The 16137-nt window shown below is 37.5% G+C and overlaps 1 protein-coding gene across 5 annotated transcripts; it reads right to left on the bottom strand.

The window, feature by feature from the left end:
* Nucleotides 1–6885: 6885 nt before the first annotated feature.
* On the bottom strand, nt 6886–15452 carry MTERF1 (mitochondrial transcription termination factor 1). Of its 5 annotated transcripts, none has more exons than XM_030307925.2 (3): nt 15399–15452; nt 14829–14887; nt 6886–9375 (listed from the first exon to the last, which is right to left on the bottom strand). In XM_030307925.2, the coding sequence occupies exons 2-3, from the start codon at nt 14858–14860 to the stop codon at nt 8187–8189; spliced, it is 1221 nt and encodes a 406-aa protein (XP_030163785.1). In that variant the 5' UTR covers nt 14861–14887; nt 15399–15452; the 3' UTR covers nt 6886–8186. The 5 variants fall into 5 exon arrangements, with proteins under 5 accessions (XP_030163785.1, XP_030163784.1, XP_030163790.1 ...); XM_030307924.2 differs by having other exon boundaries at nt 6886–9575; nt 15399–15444; XM_030307930.1 differs by having other exon boundaries at nt 6886–9247; nt 15399–15414.
* Nucleotides 15453–16137: the final 685 nt, after the last annotated feature.

Genomic DNA, 16137 nt, shown 5'->3' on the forward strand with positions numbered 1-16137 from the left:
GTACTGTCCTATAAGAAACGCAGTCATATAGCTTTGGTCAGGATAAACAGGCATTCTGAAGAAGGTGAGCAAGTCTGAGAGATACACATTTATATATGCAGAGTGGGATAATGCTGATCTAAGTGCACTAATTTTGCTGTAGATAGACCTTTGATTCTTTTTTTTTTTAATTTTTTTAAATGTTTATTTATTTTTGACAGAGAGAGAGAGAGACAGAGCATGAGTGGGGGAGGGTCAGAGAGAGAGGGAGACCCAGAATCCGAAGCAGGGTCCAGGCTCTGAGCTGTCAGCACAGAGCCCGACGCGGGGCTCGAACTCACAGACCGTGAGATCATGACCTGAGCCAAAGTCGGATGCTCAACCGACTGAGCCACCCAGATGCCCCGACCCTTGATTCTTGATATCAGTGTGGAAATATAAAGTCGTATACATTTGTTCAATAGAAATGAAGACTATCTAAACACACACACACACACACACGAAAATTTAGTCTCAGATGAAGATTGCACTTCAAGTCAATTTTGAATGTATAAATTATTCAACTTTACTGAGGTATAATTGAAGTATACTAAAGTGCACACACTTAAAATATAAAATTTGATACATTTTGACATATGTATATATTTACAAAACCATCACCATAATAAAATAATGAATATATGCATCACCCCCCTAAAGTCTGTGCCCCTTGGTAATCTCACCTTCATGGTCTTCCTCACTCCACCCTACTTCCATCCCAGACAACAAATGCTCTACTTTCTGTCACTGCAGATTAGTGAGCATTTTCTACAATTTTACATAAATGTAATCATACAGATTATACATTTTGTGTGTGTGTCTAGCTTCTTTCATTCAGCATAATTGCTTTGAGATTCACCCAGGTTGTTGCATATATTAATAGTTCATTCTTTTGTGTTGCTGAATAGTATGCCATTGCATTAATATATCCCAATTTATTTTTTCATTCACTTGTTGATGGATATTGGGCTGCTTCCAGATTTTGGTTATGAACATGTATGTACAAAGTCTTTGCATAGATATAAAGCAGGCAATGTTAATATCAATGTAGAATTCAAAGCAAAATGCATTAACTAGGATAAGAGAGAACATTATACTGTTATCTACTAAAAAGATATTGGTCACAAGCCTCTAGGGCCAGGGCGCCTAGGTGGGTCAGTTGGTTGAGTGTCTGACTTCAGCTCAGGTCACGATCTCACAGTTAACGAGTTCGAGCCCCGTGTCAGGCTCTGTGCTGACAGCTCAGAGCCTGGAGCCTGCTTCACATTCTGTCTCCCTCTCTCTGCCCCTTCCCTGCTCATGTTCTGTCTCTCTCTGTCTCAAATATAAACATTAGAAAAAAAAAAAAGCCTCTAGAGCCACCTGGGTGGCTCAGTTGGTTGAGCAACAAGTTTAGCTCAGGTCAGAATCTCACAGTTCGTGGGTTCAAGCCCCTCATTGGGCTCTGTGCTGACAGCTCAGAGCCTAGAGTCTGCTTCGGATTCTGGGTCTCCCTCTCTCTCTGTCCCTCCCCCCCCCAAAATAAAGTAAACATTAAAAACAATTTTTAAAAAAGCCTCTAGAGAAGCCTTCACAGCAACTTTCCATTGTTAGCAAGGATCTGTCGTGAACAAGATACCAGTCCTAGCTGATTTTACAGGCAAGTTCTGCCAATCTTTAAGGGAATAGATAGTATCCACCATTTTCAAATGGTTCCAAAGCATAAGCAAAAAATAGTAATAAGCTTCCAATTAATTTATGAGGCTGACACAATCCTGATCCAAAAACCTGACAAAATGTTAACCTCCCTCCCCCTAAAACACAAAGAAACTATGCACTGAAACTTCCATAATAACAAGGTGAGATGAAGAGGAAACCTATAGATCACTTCCCCTTGTAAATACTAATGAAAACTCCTAAGCCAAATATCAGTAAATTGAATATGGCATAGGTTGTAGTTCCATAAAACAAAGGATGATATCAAGAAATCAATTAATGTCATTCATTAATGAACTGAAGAGACGATTTTTTAATTTTTTTTCAAAAATTATCATTTATCCCTGATTTTAAAAATAAACAAACCTCTTTGTGAACTAAGAATAAAAGAATGTTTCCCCAACTGCATGATAAATAAGCTAGCTGGAACTTTGTTTCTGTGTACTGTTTGAAGGTTTTTATAATGATTCTGTATTCTCAGAGAATAAATTCATTTCCATTGTAAAATAAAAAGAAGAAAGATAATGATTGTAGGCATAAATTGAAGGTACCCTGACAGCTGTGAAGGTGGCATTGGGACATTCAAAATGGAGATGGAAGAACTCTCATACATACTATTAAAATTTTTCACAATTAACACAAAGCTGTTCCTGTACATAAGCTCATTAATTTTCACACAATATTGCTATTAAGGAAAAACAAATTCCAAATATCCATCTGATTAATAGTGAAACTGAGACAGAAAATGGGATTTTATCAGTATGCCTTCTATCTCTCTACCAAATTCCACTCAGAAATTAATCAAAAGGAAGAGCCTGGGTGGCTCAGTCAGTTAAGTGTCCAACTCTTGATTTCAGTTTAGGTCATGATCTTGTTGTTGGTGAGTTCAAGCCCAGCACCAGGCTCTGCACTGACAGCATGGAGCCTGCTCAGGATTGTGTCTCTTCTTCTCTTTCTGTTCCTCTCCTGCTCTCTCTCTCTCTGTCTCTCAAATAAATAAATAAACTTAAAAAAAGAAATTAGTCAAAAGGCTAAAAAAGAAATTCTATACATAATTTGTTTTTTTCTTTTTATTTAAAATCTTCGTGAATTGAGGAAAAAAAAAAAAAAAACATGTGAAACCAAAAAGGTAAACATCAACTATCTTGAAAAGACCAGAAGAAAGTGAAGATGCAAGACTGTCATGAGGGGGAATACCAGAAACATGAAAATGAGCAAGAAGATACAGAGAGCCGGTCATAACATTCACCATGAGTGCCTTTCTCAGTTCCCCCAAAATGATCCTACTGCAACTCTGCCTTGTCCCAAGTTCCTGAGTCAACAGGGAATAAACTAAGGAGTGAATGAATGGCCTCAGTCTAGGAACTTCTTGGCTAATTTAGAGTACCCATCTCTCAAGTACCAGGTAGCCAATCAAACCCAAGACCTCCAGAGATGATCCCTAGAGGACCACAATGACTATAATTCACAGCTCAACCTCCCCAATGTTGGGCAACCAGGCTTCTGCTATGATCTCTTCCCAAAATCTCTCTAATAACAGTCCTGCTATCCTACCTTGATTATGCCAAGCTCTTCCTGCATTGGATAACTGCCTATTATTAAAGTCTGTGGCTAGAGTTCTGCCATCAAGAGATCTCCACTAAATCATACTTCCAGTGTAATGTGTAGAGTATTACAGTCCACAGGGAAGGAGCCAATAGTCAAGTTTATTGGATCTTTAGTCACAGACCATGTACCTACCCAGGCCTTAGAAATTATATGATTTAAGGAGAGAAATGATTGGTTTAATAACCCAATAAACTCTTATAAGTGCTACTCATTCTTTTATTCCTTCCTGCTAAGTTCATGATGAAGAAACTAATTTTTTCTTTAATCTTTGATATTGTCCTAATTCTTGCAGTTATTTGAAAGTCCTCAAGTTTATGCCATTTAAAATGTAATAATTTCCATTTAAAAAATTAAGTTTTTGCAGATACATCTGACATTTGGAGAACAGCAAAATGCAGCATTTTTAATGTTCACATTTTCTACAGTGAAATTTCAACTTATAAAGTATACCAATGGTGAAAAAATGATATTATGTATAACACTATGGAATACCGAACTAATGTAGGTAGGATTTTTCAAAAAATTAGTAATGTACTAAAATTTACTCACTCTGTTTAATAGAGGGGGACTGACTAGAGAAATTCTGCCTCATCCAAATGACAGAATTTCATGCAAATGTTAAAAATTGTGTTACAGGTGAATACTTAATTGATTCTGTAATTAAATGATTACTAAAAAAAATAGTATGTTCAGGATCTGTCAGGTTTTTTAAAAAGCAACTTATAAAATACAGTTTGATCTCAATTTAAATATATATGCCACATACCTACTCATATTACATCCATGTATGATATATTCTGCAAAAAACAAAAAACAAAAAAAGCAGAAGTCCCCAAATGCTAATCAATTATCTCTGAAAAGTAAAACTATAGTTTTTCTTTTATTTCATTTATTTTCCATCTTTCCCATTATAAACATAGATTTTATTTTTACTCATGAAAAAAATATTAAAATTTTGTTTAAAATGTAAAATTTTATAATTTTAAAAAGCATAATTTTTATAATTTAGAAGTTTCTAAAAGAAGGTATACATACATAAAGTATGATATCCTAATCTTGCCTGACAGGCATTATCCATTTGTTGCTACAAAGAGGTTGTCCCTCCCAGCTTCCCAGAGATGTGCTATGTTGTACTGCTGCGCATCCCGCATTTCTCCCTGGCCAAAACTGTTGCTGTTATATCACCCATTGCCAACCCAGGTATAATCATCATGGCCAGTTGAGGATCAACATATATGATATATATATCCTCTCTATATAGGCCTAGGATCCCCTCCTTTTTTTTAATGCTCCTTTATATTTTATTTACATTAGCCATAAAGAGAATACAGCAAATACTGGAGAAGGGATTTTTAATAATTTTTGGATGTAAAGCTTAACACTTAAAATTATGCTTGCTTCCCCCACCCACACCAACTCAACATGCAGGTATCATTTATTTCATATATGCTGATCCTAGTAGTGGAATTACTGGATCATATGGTATTTCTATGTTTAATTTTCTGAGGAACCTCCATACTGTTTTCTACAGTGGCCACACCAATTTATATTCCCACCAACAGTGCATTAATGGCTCCCTTTTCTCCATATCCTCACCAACACATGGACACTAGCCATTCTGACTGGCGTGAGGGGATATCTCATTGTGGTTTTAATTTGTATTTCCTTGTTAGTGATGTTGAGTATCTTCATGTATCTGTTGGCCATCTGTATGTCTTCTCTGGAAAAATGTCTATTCAGATAGTTTGCCCATTTTTTTTTAAGTTTATTTAGAGAGAGAGAGAGAGAGAGAGTAGGGGGAGGGCAAAGAGAGAGGGAGAGGGAAAATCCCAAGGAGGCTCCAGGCTGTCAGAGCACAGCCCGACATGGGGCTTGATCTCACAAACCATGAGATCATAACCTGAGATGAAATCCAGTCAGACGCTTAACTGACTGAGCCACCCAGGTGCCCCAGTCTGCCTATTTTTTAATCAGATTGTTTGATTTTTTTTGTTGTTGTTAAGTTGTATAAGTTCTTTATATATTTTGGATATTAATGCCTTAGCAGATGTATCATTTGCAAATATCTCTCCCATTCACTAGGTTCCCTTTTTGTTTTCTTGCAGGTTTCATTTGCCGTACAAAACCTTTTTATTCGGGTGTAGTCCCAATAGCTTATTTTTGCTTTTGTCTTCCTTGCCTGAGGAGATATATCCATAAATATATTGTTGAGGCTGATGCCCAAGAGATTACTGCCTATGTTTTCTTCCAAGAGTTATGGTTTTAGGTCTCACATTTAGGTCTTTAACCCCTTTTGAGTTTATTTTTGTACATGGTGTAAGAAAGTGGCCCAGTTTCATTCTTTTGCATGGAGCCGTCCAGTTTTGATGCCAATAATGTTTTATCTCTTCTGCCACCCACGTCCCTCAGGTTCCTTATTGCTAAATTCCAAAGCAATGCCTCAGAAAATACTTCATAAAATTCAGAAGATGTAGGGAACCAATGCTTTGTTAACAATAATATTTACTCCCAATAATACTATTATACCTATACAATGGAATATTATTTGGGAATAAAAAGTAATAAAATACTGATATGTGCTACATGGACCAAACTTGAAAACATGATGCTAAGTGAAAGAAGCCAGTCACAAAAGACCACATATTGTATGATTCCATTTATATGAAATTACAGAATAAACAAATTTAGAGAGACAGAGAGTAGATCATTGGTTGTTTAGGGCCAGGGAAGGGAGGGGACAATGGGAATTTACTGCTAATAGGCAAAGGGTTTCTTTTAGGGGGCATAAACATATCCTAAAATTAGATTGTGATGATTATACAGCTCTAGGAGTATAAAAAATATTGAACTGTATAATTTAAGTTGGTGAGTTATGTGAATTATTTATCCATAAATCTATTTTTAAAAATATTATTATAACTGTATTACAGCTATCATTGGACAGTTACCATCTGCAAAAAGACTTAAGAGACTCTATATCATCTGATTTTTGCCATCTGTGAGGCCAATTTTTAATCTTACAGCTGAGAAAACAAGTTCAGTGAAGTTAAAATATTTACACAAAGGTGCAGAGCTGGTCAGGAATGATGCCCAGATATATCACTCTAAATAAGTATCTCTCTAAAGCCTATGTTTTCTTAACCATGCCATACTTGCCATCAAATAGTGCATTGGAAATAATTATAAGACTATCATTGACATAAAATGGCCTTGAAAAAGGCCACAGGCATTATGTTTCTATCCATGTCATGAAAGATTTTTTGGAGGTATCACTGATAGGAAATAAGGTTTAAGAGGTTTAGCACCATTGTTATTTAATTCAAAATCCATATCTAGAAAACAAATGCCTCTGGAAAACAGTGGAAAGTAGCTAAGGTCATATAATTTGTCCCTTCTCTTTCAGTTCAAATCAGAGCTACATTGCAAATGTCTTCAAGTCATTACCTGGTTTGTCATTTTTTAAGTCAGTGCATCTAAAAATCCCTTGTTCTTTATTTATATTATATGAAATTCCAATAAAACATAAATATATAGAAACCATAACCATTTCTTTAAACTACATTATCAGGTAAAAATATTTCTTTATTTAGACTTTATTACTTACATTTAGTTTTTTATACATTTAGAGGTCTTCACAAACAGTAACTTAGTCATCATTCCAAAAAGGTATGTGGATAAAAAAAAAAGTTAATTACAAGAGAAAGAAACACAGATATGCTAAAAAGAACCGTATTTTGTGACTTCTTCACCTATAATGCAACTAATTATCATTTAGTTCCTATATTCATCTATTTGATGCTGTAACAACAGACATACACTCAGTGGCTTAAAACAACACAAAATGATTATATTATAGTTCTGAATGTCAGAAGTTTGACACATGTCTCAGTGTGCTAAATTTAAGGTTCCAGCAGGGCTGTGTCCCTTTCTAGCAGCATTAGGGGAGAATGTTTCCTTGCCTTTTCCATTTTCTTTGAGGCCACCTGCATTCCTTGGCTCATGGTCCCTTCCTCCTTCAAAGACAGTAAATAGGGTCAAGTCCTTACATCATATTACTCTGACCTCCTCTATTACATCCCTCTTCCATTTTGAAGGACCCATATGATTACATTGGGCCCACACAGATAATCTGGGATAATCTCCCTGTCTTAAGGTCCATAACTTAATTGCATCTGCAAAGTCCTTTTCCAGTGTAACATAACACATTCAGATTCTGGGAATTATGACACTGACATCTTTGGGTGGCCATTTTTCTGCCCATCATAGTTGCCATTTTCTTCAAAGAAAATCAGGATATACCCATAGTAAATTGAGCCTAAGTTGGGGGGGGTGGGTAGGGGGAACATACTAATGGTTTAATTGGAGAATGTAGAACTTGAGATAAAAACCCCTCCTTTCTGGTTTGTCAGATTTTTACTGGCATTTTATTTTGAAGATGAGCCACAATTAGATATGTGGGAACAGGAGAAATCAGTTGCCATTCAAAACCCTGAGAGGAAATAGAACTATCCAAATGACTCTGTTGATTTTTTAATCTGAATAGGAACCAAAAGCTTATTTTGTACTTTTTATCTTTCCACATATTGTTCTGTCCTGCACTCAGGAAACTACCATTCATAGGACAGTCACAGCCTGTATCATATAATTGGATGTTGTATTAATTCAAACTAGAGAAAAGATAACTGGAAAAACTATACTAGAGCATCCAGACCATGAGTTTTTACAAACCTTTACAGTAAAATATCCGAAGGATCATTAGCAGCAATTTTTGCAGGTTATACAGTATATACAGTTAAGAAATCAAACCTCTCCTTTTTGAAAGGCCCAAATTCAAAATGAGGTATCATTACATTATAAGATACTTTTTAATTCCCCAGAACAATGTTCTGTTCAGTGTTTAACTTTTTCAATTTAGCTTTATATCTTTTTTGACTCCAAGATAAAAGAGTGATGTTTGATGTACTGAAATTATAGCCAGCATTTACCAATTCTTTGATTCGACTTTTTAAAGTACTTATGCTTGAATCCAAAATCCGAGGATTTTCAATTATTTGTGATACGCTAATATTTTCTTCTATGAGGCAGTCTATTTTATCATTAAACTTCTTCTCTCCCAAGAAGACCACATCTGGATAGCTTAAGATAAACCTGTGCACCTCTTCTTCAGTACACCCAAGAGAAAACAGCTTCTCCTTGATATTTGTGTAGTTTCTGCTGACATAGTCATTGGAAAGGTCTAGAATTTTAGCTCCCGGACCACACAGCAGAATGAGCAGCTGCTCATTGTTCAAGTTGAAAGTTGACTGTAAAAACTCAATGTTAGTTTTCACCCGTTTGGTACTCTGAATTAAAATGAAAGGGTTTTTAAAAATTATCTTCCCAACAAAATCTCTGGGCTCATTGTGACCCAATGACAAACAGACTTCTTGCAAAAGTTCAATCATCTGTTTATTCAGATCTAGACTATTGGAGAAGGTACGTGGGGCATTGGTCAACAATCGACAAAGGCATTTATGGGTCAATCCAACTGAGTAGAGGAACTTGATATTATTTTCTAAGTTTAGGTTGTTTCTGGACCGAAAAAAAGATTCAGGAGAACGTTCCAAGATGTTTATAATTTCAAGGTCTGATGTCATAATTCTTCTCCACAGATCCCACCGTTCTGAAAGACTTTCAGGTGTGCGTGTAATGGCTCGTGGGTATCTTGATATAATGCTAGCAATCACTTCTTTGCTAGCTCCTTTGGATAGAAGGAACATCTTCAGGTCTTGCTCTTTAGTTCCCATCCTATTAAAAACTCCAGGCTGTCGTTTTTTCGCCATGTCAACATCTACTCCCATTTTAAGTAGGTTATTCAGTAGTTCTTCATTCTCTGAAGACTCACTGTCTGTCTTACCACACTTCATGCTGTAAAGCCTAAACGAAACTAATTTAAAGAGGATTTTTGCAGGAAACCGGATCATCCAACCTCTTGAACCAAAGAGAAAGTTACCTCTCATACACAAGAAGTTTCTTGGTGCCATAATGGTTAGATATCCCAAACCTTTTGGAATGCTGTATAAAACAACATACATAATATTATACAAATGCATGTGTTAACCAGCTTAAAACCCATATTATGATCCTATAAGCACCATGGTCTTTTCTCTAAAAAATATCTGTAGCTCCAGCTTTCCTGGTGTTGTTCAGCCGCTGCATTCCCACTCTCTAGGTCACTGCTTCTGATTATCTGTGGGCCTGGAACTGTTTCCGTTCTTAATGTGAAGAAAAGAAGTATAATATCATCATTGCCCCAGAATTATTCCTGCCTTTGTCTTGCTCTTTATATTTGGCCTTGTCTACGTTTGCTACCCAAAAACAGTTGCCCCTCTCTACCTCTGCTTTATCCTGGTTTTCAAACTTTGGTTTATTCCTACTAACCAACGCTTTCAATTCTGCCTTGTCTTTCAACTTCCCAGATTTTTGGCTTGCCTCTGCCCATAGATACCAGACTTCTTTGCCCCTGTTCTCTCTTCCTGGTTCCACAAACTCTAAATATAGCCCTGAAAACCAACTCTTCAGACTAATTTCCACCTTAAACATCTTTTTCTAGATTCAGGGTTCTCTTTAAACCCATGCTATCATTAGTCTTAATTCTTAGCTTTATATGGACCTCTGGTCAACAGTTCCCAATCTCAATCTCCTTCAGTTTACCCTACTGCTCCCTTGGTTGCAACCCAACTACTCCAAACCAATTTTTATCTTCAAAACGATCTACTTGGGCTATTTAATCCACATAGTCCACCATATGTGGAACTGTGCTGAGAGCACATAAACATTGAAAAGTTACTCTTACCATCTTCCCCCACCCTACATTATAAAAGATGAACCCAGGTCTCTCTGCATCTGTTTCACAACACATAACTTCAGGCAAATGACCGAAACTTTCCTAATCATTTAGAAATGGGGCACAAAATTACGAATTTATATATAATAACCATAGGTCCCTACTAAAATGAGTATTTCCATTTATAGGAAATATTTTATCAGGAAAGCAACAGAAAAATTTTCTTCTGTTATTCAATTTGTCAGATGACTTATGTTCTTAAGCTAATTATGGTCTGAGTCATAACATATTTTTTAAATTGTACTTTCTCTTAATTTAGTTTATTTATTTTGAGAGAGAGAGAGAGAGAGAGAGAGCATGAGTAGGGGAGGGGCATAGAGAGAAGGAGAGAGAGAATCCCAAGCAGGATCTGCACTGTCAGCGCAGAGCCTGATACAGGGCTCAATCTCACAAACCATGAGCACAAGCTGAGCCGAAATCGAGACTCAGACGTTTAACCAACTGAGCCACCCAGGCATGCCTACTTTTTCCTTTTTAGACTAGATAGCTGTGACAAACTTAATTCTTAATTTCTAATTAGTAACAATGGGCTCTTATCACTTAAAGGAGGTATTTCCTTTCTTACCTCTCCTAATTAAACATAAAATAAAAAACAGAGACAGATGGTTCCAACTCACCACTAATATCTCTGGGCTTCAGAGATACTGCTTTCAGTCAGTATCAAAGAAAGCCTCGGGGCACCTGGGTGGCTCAGTTGGTGGAGTGTCCAACTTCAGCTCAGGTCATGATCTCGTGGTTCATGGGTTCGAGCCCTGCGTCGGTCTCTGCTGACAGTTCAGAGCCTGGAGCCTGCTTCAGGTTCTGTGTCTCCCTCTCTCCCTGCCCCTCCCCTGCTTGTCCTCTGTCTCTCTCTTTCTCTCTCTCTCTCAAAAATATTAAATAAACATTTAAAAATGTTTTTAAAAAAGCTTTTCTGTGTCTACCCTTTTAATTATACCAATTTAACAAGAATTTAAGATTATGTCTACAGGCAGGGAACACTCCTGTATTCACAAGATTCTACAGATGCTCAAAGAATTGGAAAAAGATTCCCAAACTATAGAAGCAAATAACATTCAAACAAAAATGAAGGACACTCATATAATAAACATCAAACAATGTGAATATTTATTTATTTATTTTTGAGAGAGAAAGAGAGGCAGAGAGACAGAGACAGAGAATCCCAAGCAGGCCCGACACTGTCAGCAAGGAGCCTGACATGGGGCTTGAATTCACAAACTGTGAGATCATGACCTGAGCCAAAATCAAGAGTCAGATGCTTAACCGACTACGCCACCCAGGTGCCCCAACAACAGCATGTTTCAGATTGCCCTATGCTTTGAGTTCACTATTCTTTTCTTCTCCATAATACCACATACTACTCTTTAACTACAGACTCTTCCAAAAATGCATGAATTTAGAAACTCAAAAACAAGATCCTCCTTCTAACTAAAGAATGAAGGCTCTACTCACACAGTTCAACAATCTGTTCTCTCTTTCAGATGCTTAAGGGTGCCCTCAACTGGATAATGGTTCAGAACACTGACAGTAGTAGATAAGATTTGTGTTTTGGAACGAGGGGTGCAAGATGATCAAATGGGATACAGGAAGAAAAGAGTAAAACTCCAATTTATATTTGGCTTTGCCTTTAAAAAATTCCACTATATATATATATAATATATATATATATATATATTATATATATATAACAGTATGGTAAAATGTGTATAATTAGTAAATATACATACATTGGAAGTACACATGTATAAACCTCTTTCACTGAGAGTGTATACAATCAAAAATCTGAAGACGACCATCTAAACAATAAACTCTTGAAATGATTAGCACCATGACAAACAGGCTGAGCAAGCCACAGAAAGTTCACGAGTAACTGTACTAATGAAAAACTAAAAGTGAAAATATATGCCAAATTTCTTAACAAAAGAGTCACAAATCTACTAAGGTTTCTACTGAATCTGTGAAGGTGAATTTTACATCTTGTGTATAATTCGCTCTCCATAGAAATGTCTTTCACAGGAATTAACATGTCTAAAACTAAACTGAACATCTTTCCCAGCCCCCAAACTAGCTCTCTTCTGATTAATGAAATCACTACCACTATCCTGTCACTCGTGATAAAAATCTAAAAGTGATTGCTTTCTTCCTCTTCCTCAACCCCCAGTCACTGAATCATGTAGATTCAGCTTCCTCAGTATCTTCTTTAGTATCTCTACACTTTGCTATTCTTTCCCACCCAGACTATAACAGCCACATAACTGGCTTCTCGAACATCGGTCATGCAAAAATGCCACCATAGTATACTTGTCAAACAAAAAAGTGATTACATACCCTATTCCCTGATTAAAGACCTCTACAGTTCTCTCCTAGAGAGCACAAATCTTCAGACTGACCTTCAAAACTCTCACCGCACAGGGTGTCTGAGTAGCTCACTTGGTTGAGCATATGACTTAGGCTCAGGTCATGATCTCACAACTGGTGAGTTCAAGCCCTGCATTGGACTCTCCGCATTCAGTGCAGAGGCCACTTTAGATCCTGTCTCCCTCTCTCTCTCTGCCCTTCCCCCATGTTCTCTCTCTCAAAAATAAATAAAAATTTAAAAAAACAATAAAAACCTCACCACAGAGTTGCAACTACCTTTCTAGCTGTCTGTTCTATTCTACAACCCCACAACAGGCACTATCGCCTCTCAAACTTCAAATCCTAAACATTCTTCCCCATTCTTGTCTCCCTGCCTTTGTGGAAGCTTTTCTTTCAGAAAGGCCCATTCTCTGGCTAACATTAACAACTCAGGCAACAGCAGATGTTGGCAAGGATGTGGAGAAAGAGGATCTCTTCTGCACTGCTGGTGGGAATGCAAACTGGTGCAGCCACTCTGGAAAACAGCATGGAGGTTCCTCAAAAAATTAAAAATAGAACTACTCTATGACCCAGCAATTGCACTACTAGGTATTTATCCAAGGAATATAGGTATGCTGTTTCAAAGGGGCACATGCACCCCAATGTTTATAGCAACACTATCAACAATAGCCAAAGTATGGAAAGAAATGTCCATCGACGGATGAATGGATAAAGAAGATGGAGTATTACTCAGCAATCAAAAAGAGTGAAATCTTGCCATGTGCAACTACATGGGTAGAACTAGAGGGTATTATGCTAAGCGAAATTAGTCACAGAAAAGCAACTATCATATGACTTCACTCATATGAGGACTTTAAGACACAGAACAGATGAACACAAGAGAAAGGATGCAAAAATAATATAAAAACAGGGAGGAGGACAAAACACAAGAGCCTCTTCAATATGGAGAACAAACAGAGGGTTACTGGAGGGGCTGTAGGAGGGGGGATGGGCTAAATGGGTAAGGGGTATTAAGGAGTCTACTCGTGAAATCGTTGCACTGTATGCTAACTTGGATATAAATTTAAAAAATAAAATAAAATTTTAAAAAATAGAAAAAAAGGTCCGTTCTCCTAATATCTATCCATAGTATAAGGTTTCATTCAAATACTAGCTCCCACAAATCTTTAACTTGTTAAACAAAAACTTACTGCTTAAGTGAATCATTTGTTTTCTAATAACTTATTACTAAAGAATCTACAAATAATATTCTATTTATAAATTTTAAAAAAGAACCGAACTGGACTTAGAACTGACAACTAAAATTTGGATTTGATTACAATACTATAAATATAATATATTGACTGAAAAAATGGTATGAGTGGTCTCAGCTAAGCCTGAAAACAATGACACCTATTATCAACTGCTGGTGAGCATGTGAGGAAATGTAGGAAATTCTCTGCAAATACCACTGCTAGAAAGGAATTTGGCACCATCCACCATATCCTTTAACCCAGTATTTTCACTGCATTAAGATTATCCAAAGGAAAGGACAAAACACATTTGTTATTAAAAAAGATGACCATCCTAACATTGTTTGCTATAGCAAAAAAGAAGCCCAAATGGCCACCAACAGTAGAATGGTTGATAGTGATTATCTATGTAACATAATACTACACAACCCAGTTTTCTTAAAAAAAAAAAAAAAAAAAAAAAAAAAAAAAAAAAGGCATAACTAACACAATAGAAAGATATCCAAGATATTCTAAGGGGCAAACTGCATAACTGTATGGATAAAAAATATCACTTATATAAAGGCGGAAGACGTTAATATATACGGGGGGGGGGAGGAGGTAGATGACTGTTATCTCTGAGAGTTTAAAGGGGTCTATGTACTGTTTCTGAAATTCTGTGATATTATTTAATAAATGTTCTTTTGCAACCAGTTATTAAAAACAAATGTGCAACCAGATAAATTAAAAACAACTTGATATTCCATAATTAATTTCAACGTCTCTCAATTTGCTGTCTTTAATTAACCAAAACCATTATTCCAAGGGCTAAAGTCCAAAATTAACAAATACACTGAAAACCTCTGTACTCATAACTTGGAAAGCCTAAGGAATAAAAGAGGATATCCGTTCTCCTCTGCTCCACAATTCGCTTGACAAAGGCACTTTTAATGGAGATGGTTAATCAATGCCCCCAGGGTACTAATTCTAGATGGTCTTCTTTTGATAAAATAAAGGAAGTTTGGAGATCTTTACAGGTATCCATTTCTCACCTCATCTGTCTTAAAGAGAGAGGACTTTGCATTTCTCCAGGTCTGGAAAACAGCTGTCCCTAAAAATGGCAAATAAATAAATAAGTGGGGGGGGGGGGGACAAAATATTGTCAGCACTTCGTAATACAGAATAAAGAAATCGATCCCAGCTAACACTGCATAACGTTCTTGTGAAATGAGTAACCTCTTACCTACTAGGCATCTCTCTCAGAGATGTGAGAAGAAAACGGCGAGGACACGCCTGAGTATTAATGGGAGAAAGCTGCGTAATCACGAATATGATTTGTAAAACCAGAGCTAAGGGCTTCACGTACATGGTCTGTCTTCAACCCCACAACTTAAAAGGCATTATTCCTAAAATTTAAAAGTCGGGAAAAGGCCAAGCTCTCTCACAAGTTCTTATTAGCTAAATGAAGCTAATTCCACGGGTTCCATTCCATGGATTCTTCCCTTCTGCCTCCCCAAAATCAACTCCCCCAGGGGTGGCGAGGAATAAAGACTCCACCGTACATCAGTATCACCCAACCCCGCTTCTAAAATGAAAAGGTACAGGCCCAGCTAGCCACAGACCTCAAACTGGACAGTACCAATATTCGCCAGACGCCTTTACTTCCGGGTCTGGGGAGGGAACTAAAGAGCGGAAATGAACAGGCTAACTTCCGGTCGCGCACAGGTGACGTCGCCTTCCTTGCGCCCCCCGGCGGCCGCGTGGCGTAAACCCAACGCGAAGAGCCCGGCAGGGGGCAGCACGAGACCGTGGTGAGTGCCGGGGACAAGCCTTCTGGCTGGTTTGGGAGGCGGAACCCGAGACTTCCCCGACGTCCCTGCCAGAGGCCAAGCTGGCTGCAGGGATGTATTGCCTGCCGGCGACTTGCGGTGGGAAAGTCGCTATCATGTAGATGAACTGCAGCGTGATAGGGTGATTACGCTTATTAACATAATTAACAAGTGCGGGTCAATATCTCGGCGTTTGATGCCAGAAGACTTGTGCGATCCGGGGCTCCTAAAGAGTCTCAGGTGCTCATTCTTTCTTGAGGTACCTTGGAAATCCTGGATTGTGTCTTCTAGTCCGAATTCAGTTTAGGCTTTCAGGCTAGGAAGCAGTTTTCATATACTTCTATGCAGCACGAGTTACCTATGCTTCTTCTGAAATTGTGACTAATTTAGGCTATTATTTCAACAGAAAATAATAATAATAAAGTTTCAACAGAAGCTTAATCTCCACAGCAGATGCATTTTTGCCATTTTTGAAGGCATCGCCTTAAACCTTCCTAGTCCTGTCAATCCCACTTGCCTGGGGATAGTAGCA

This window comes from Lynx canadensis, chromosome A2, assembly GCF_007474595.2.
Source record: "Lynx canadensis isolate LIC74 chromosome A2, mLynCan4.pri.v2, whole genome shotgun sequence".
Taxonomy (NCBI): domain Eukaryota; kingdom Metazoa; phylum Chordata; class Mammalia; order Carnivora; family Felidae; genus Lynx; species Lynx canadensis.

Coding starts and splice junctions, on each gene's coding strand:
- MTERF1 (XM_030307924.2), bottom strand. CDS start 9,413: ATGCATTTGTATAATATTATGTATGTTGTTTTATACAGCATTCCAAAA.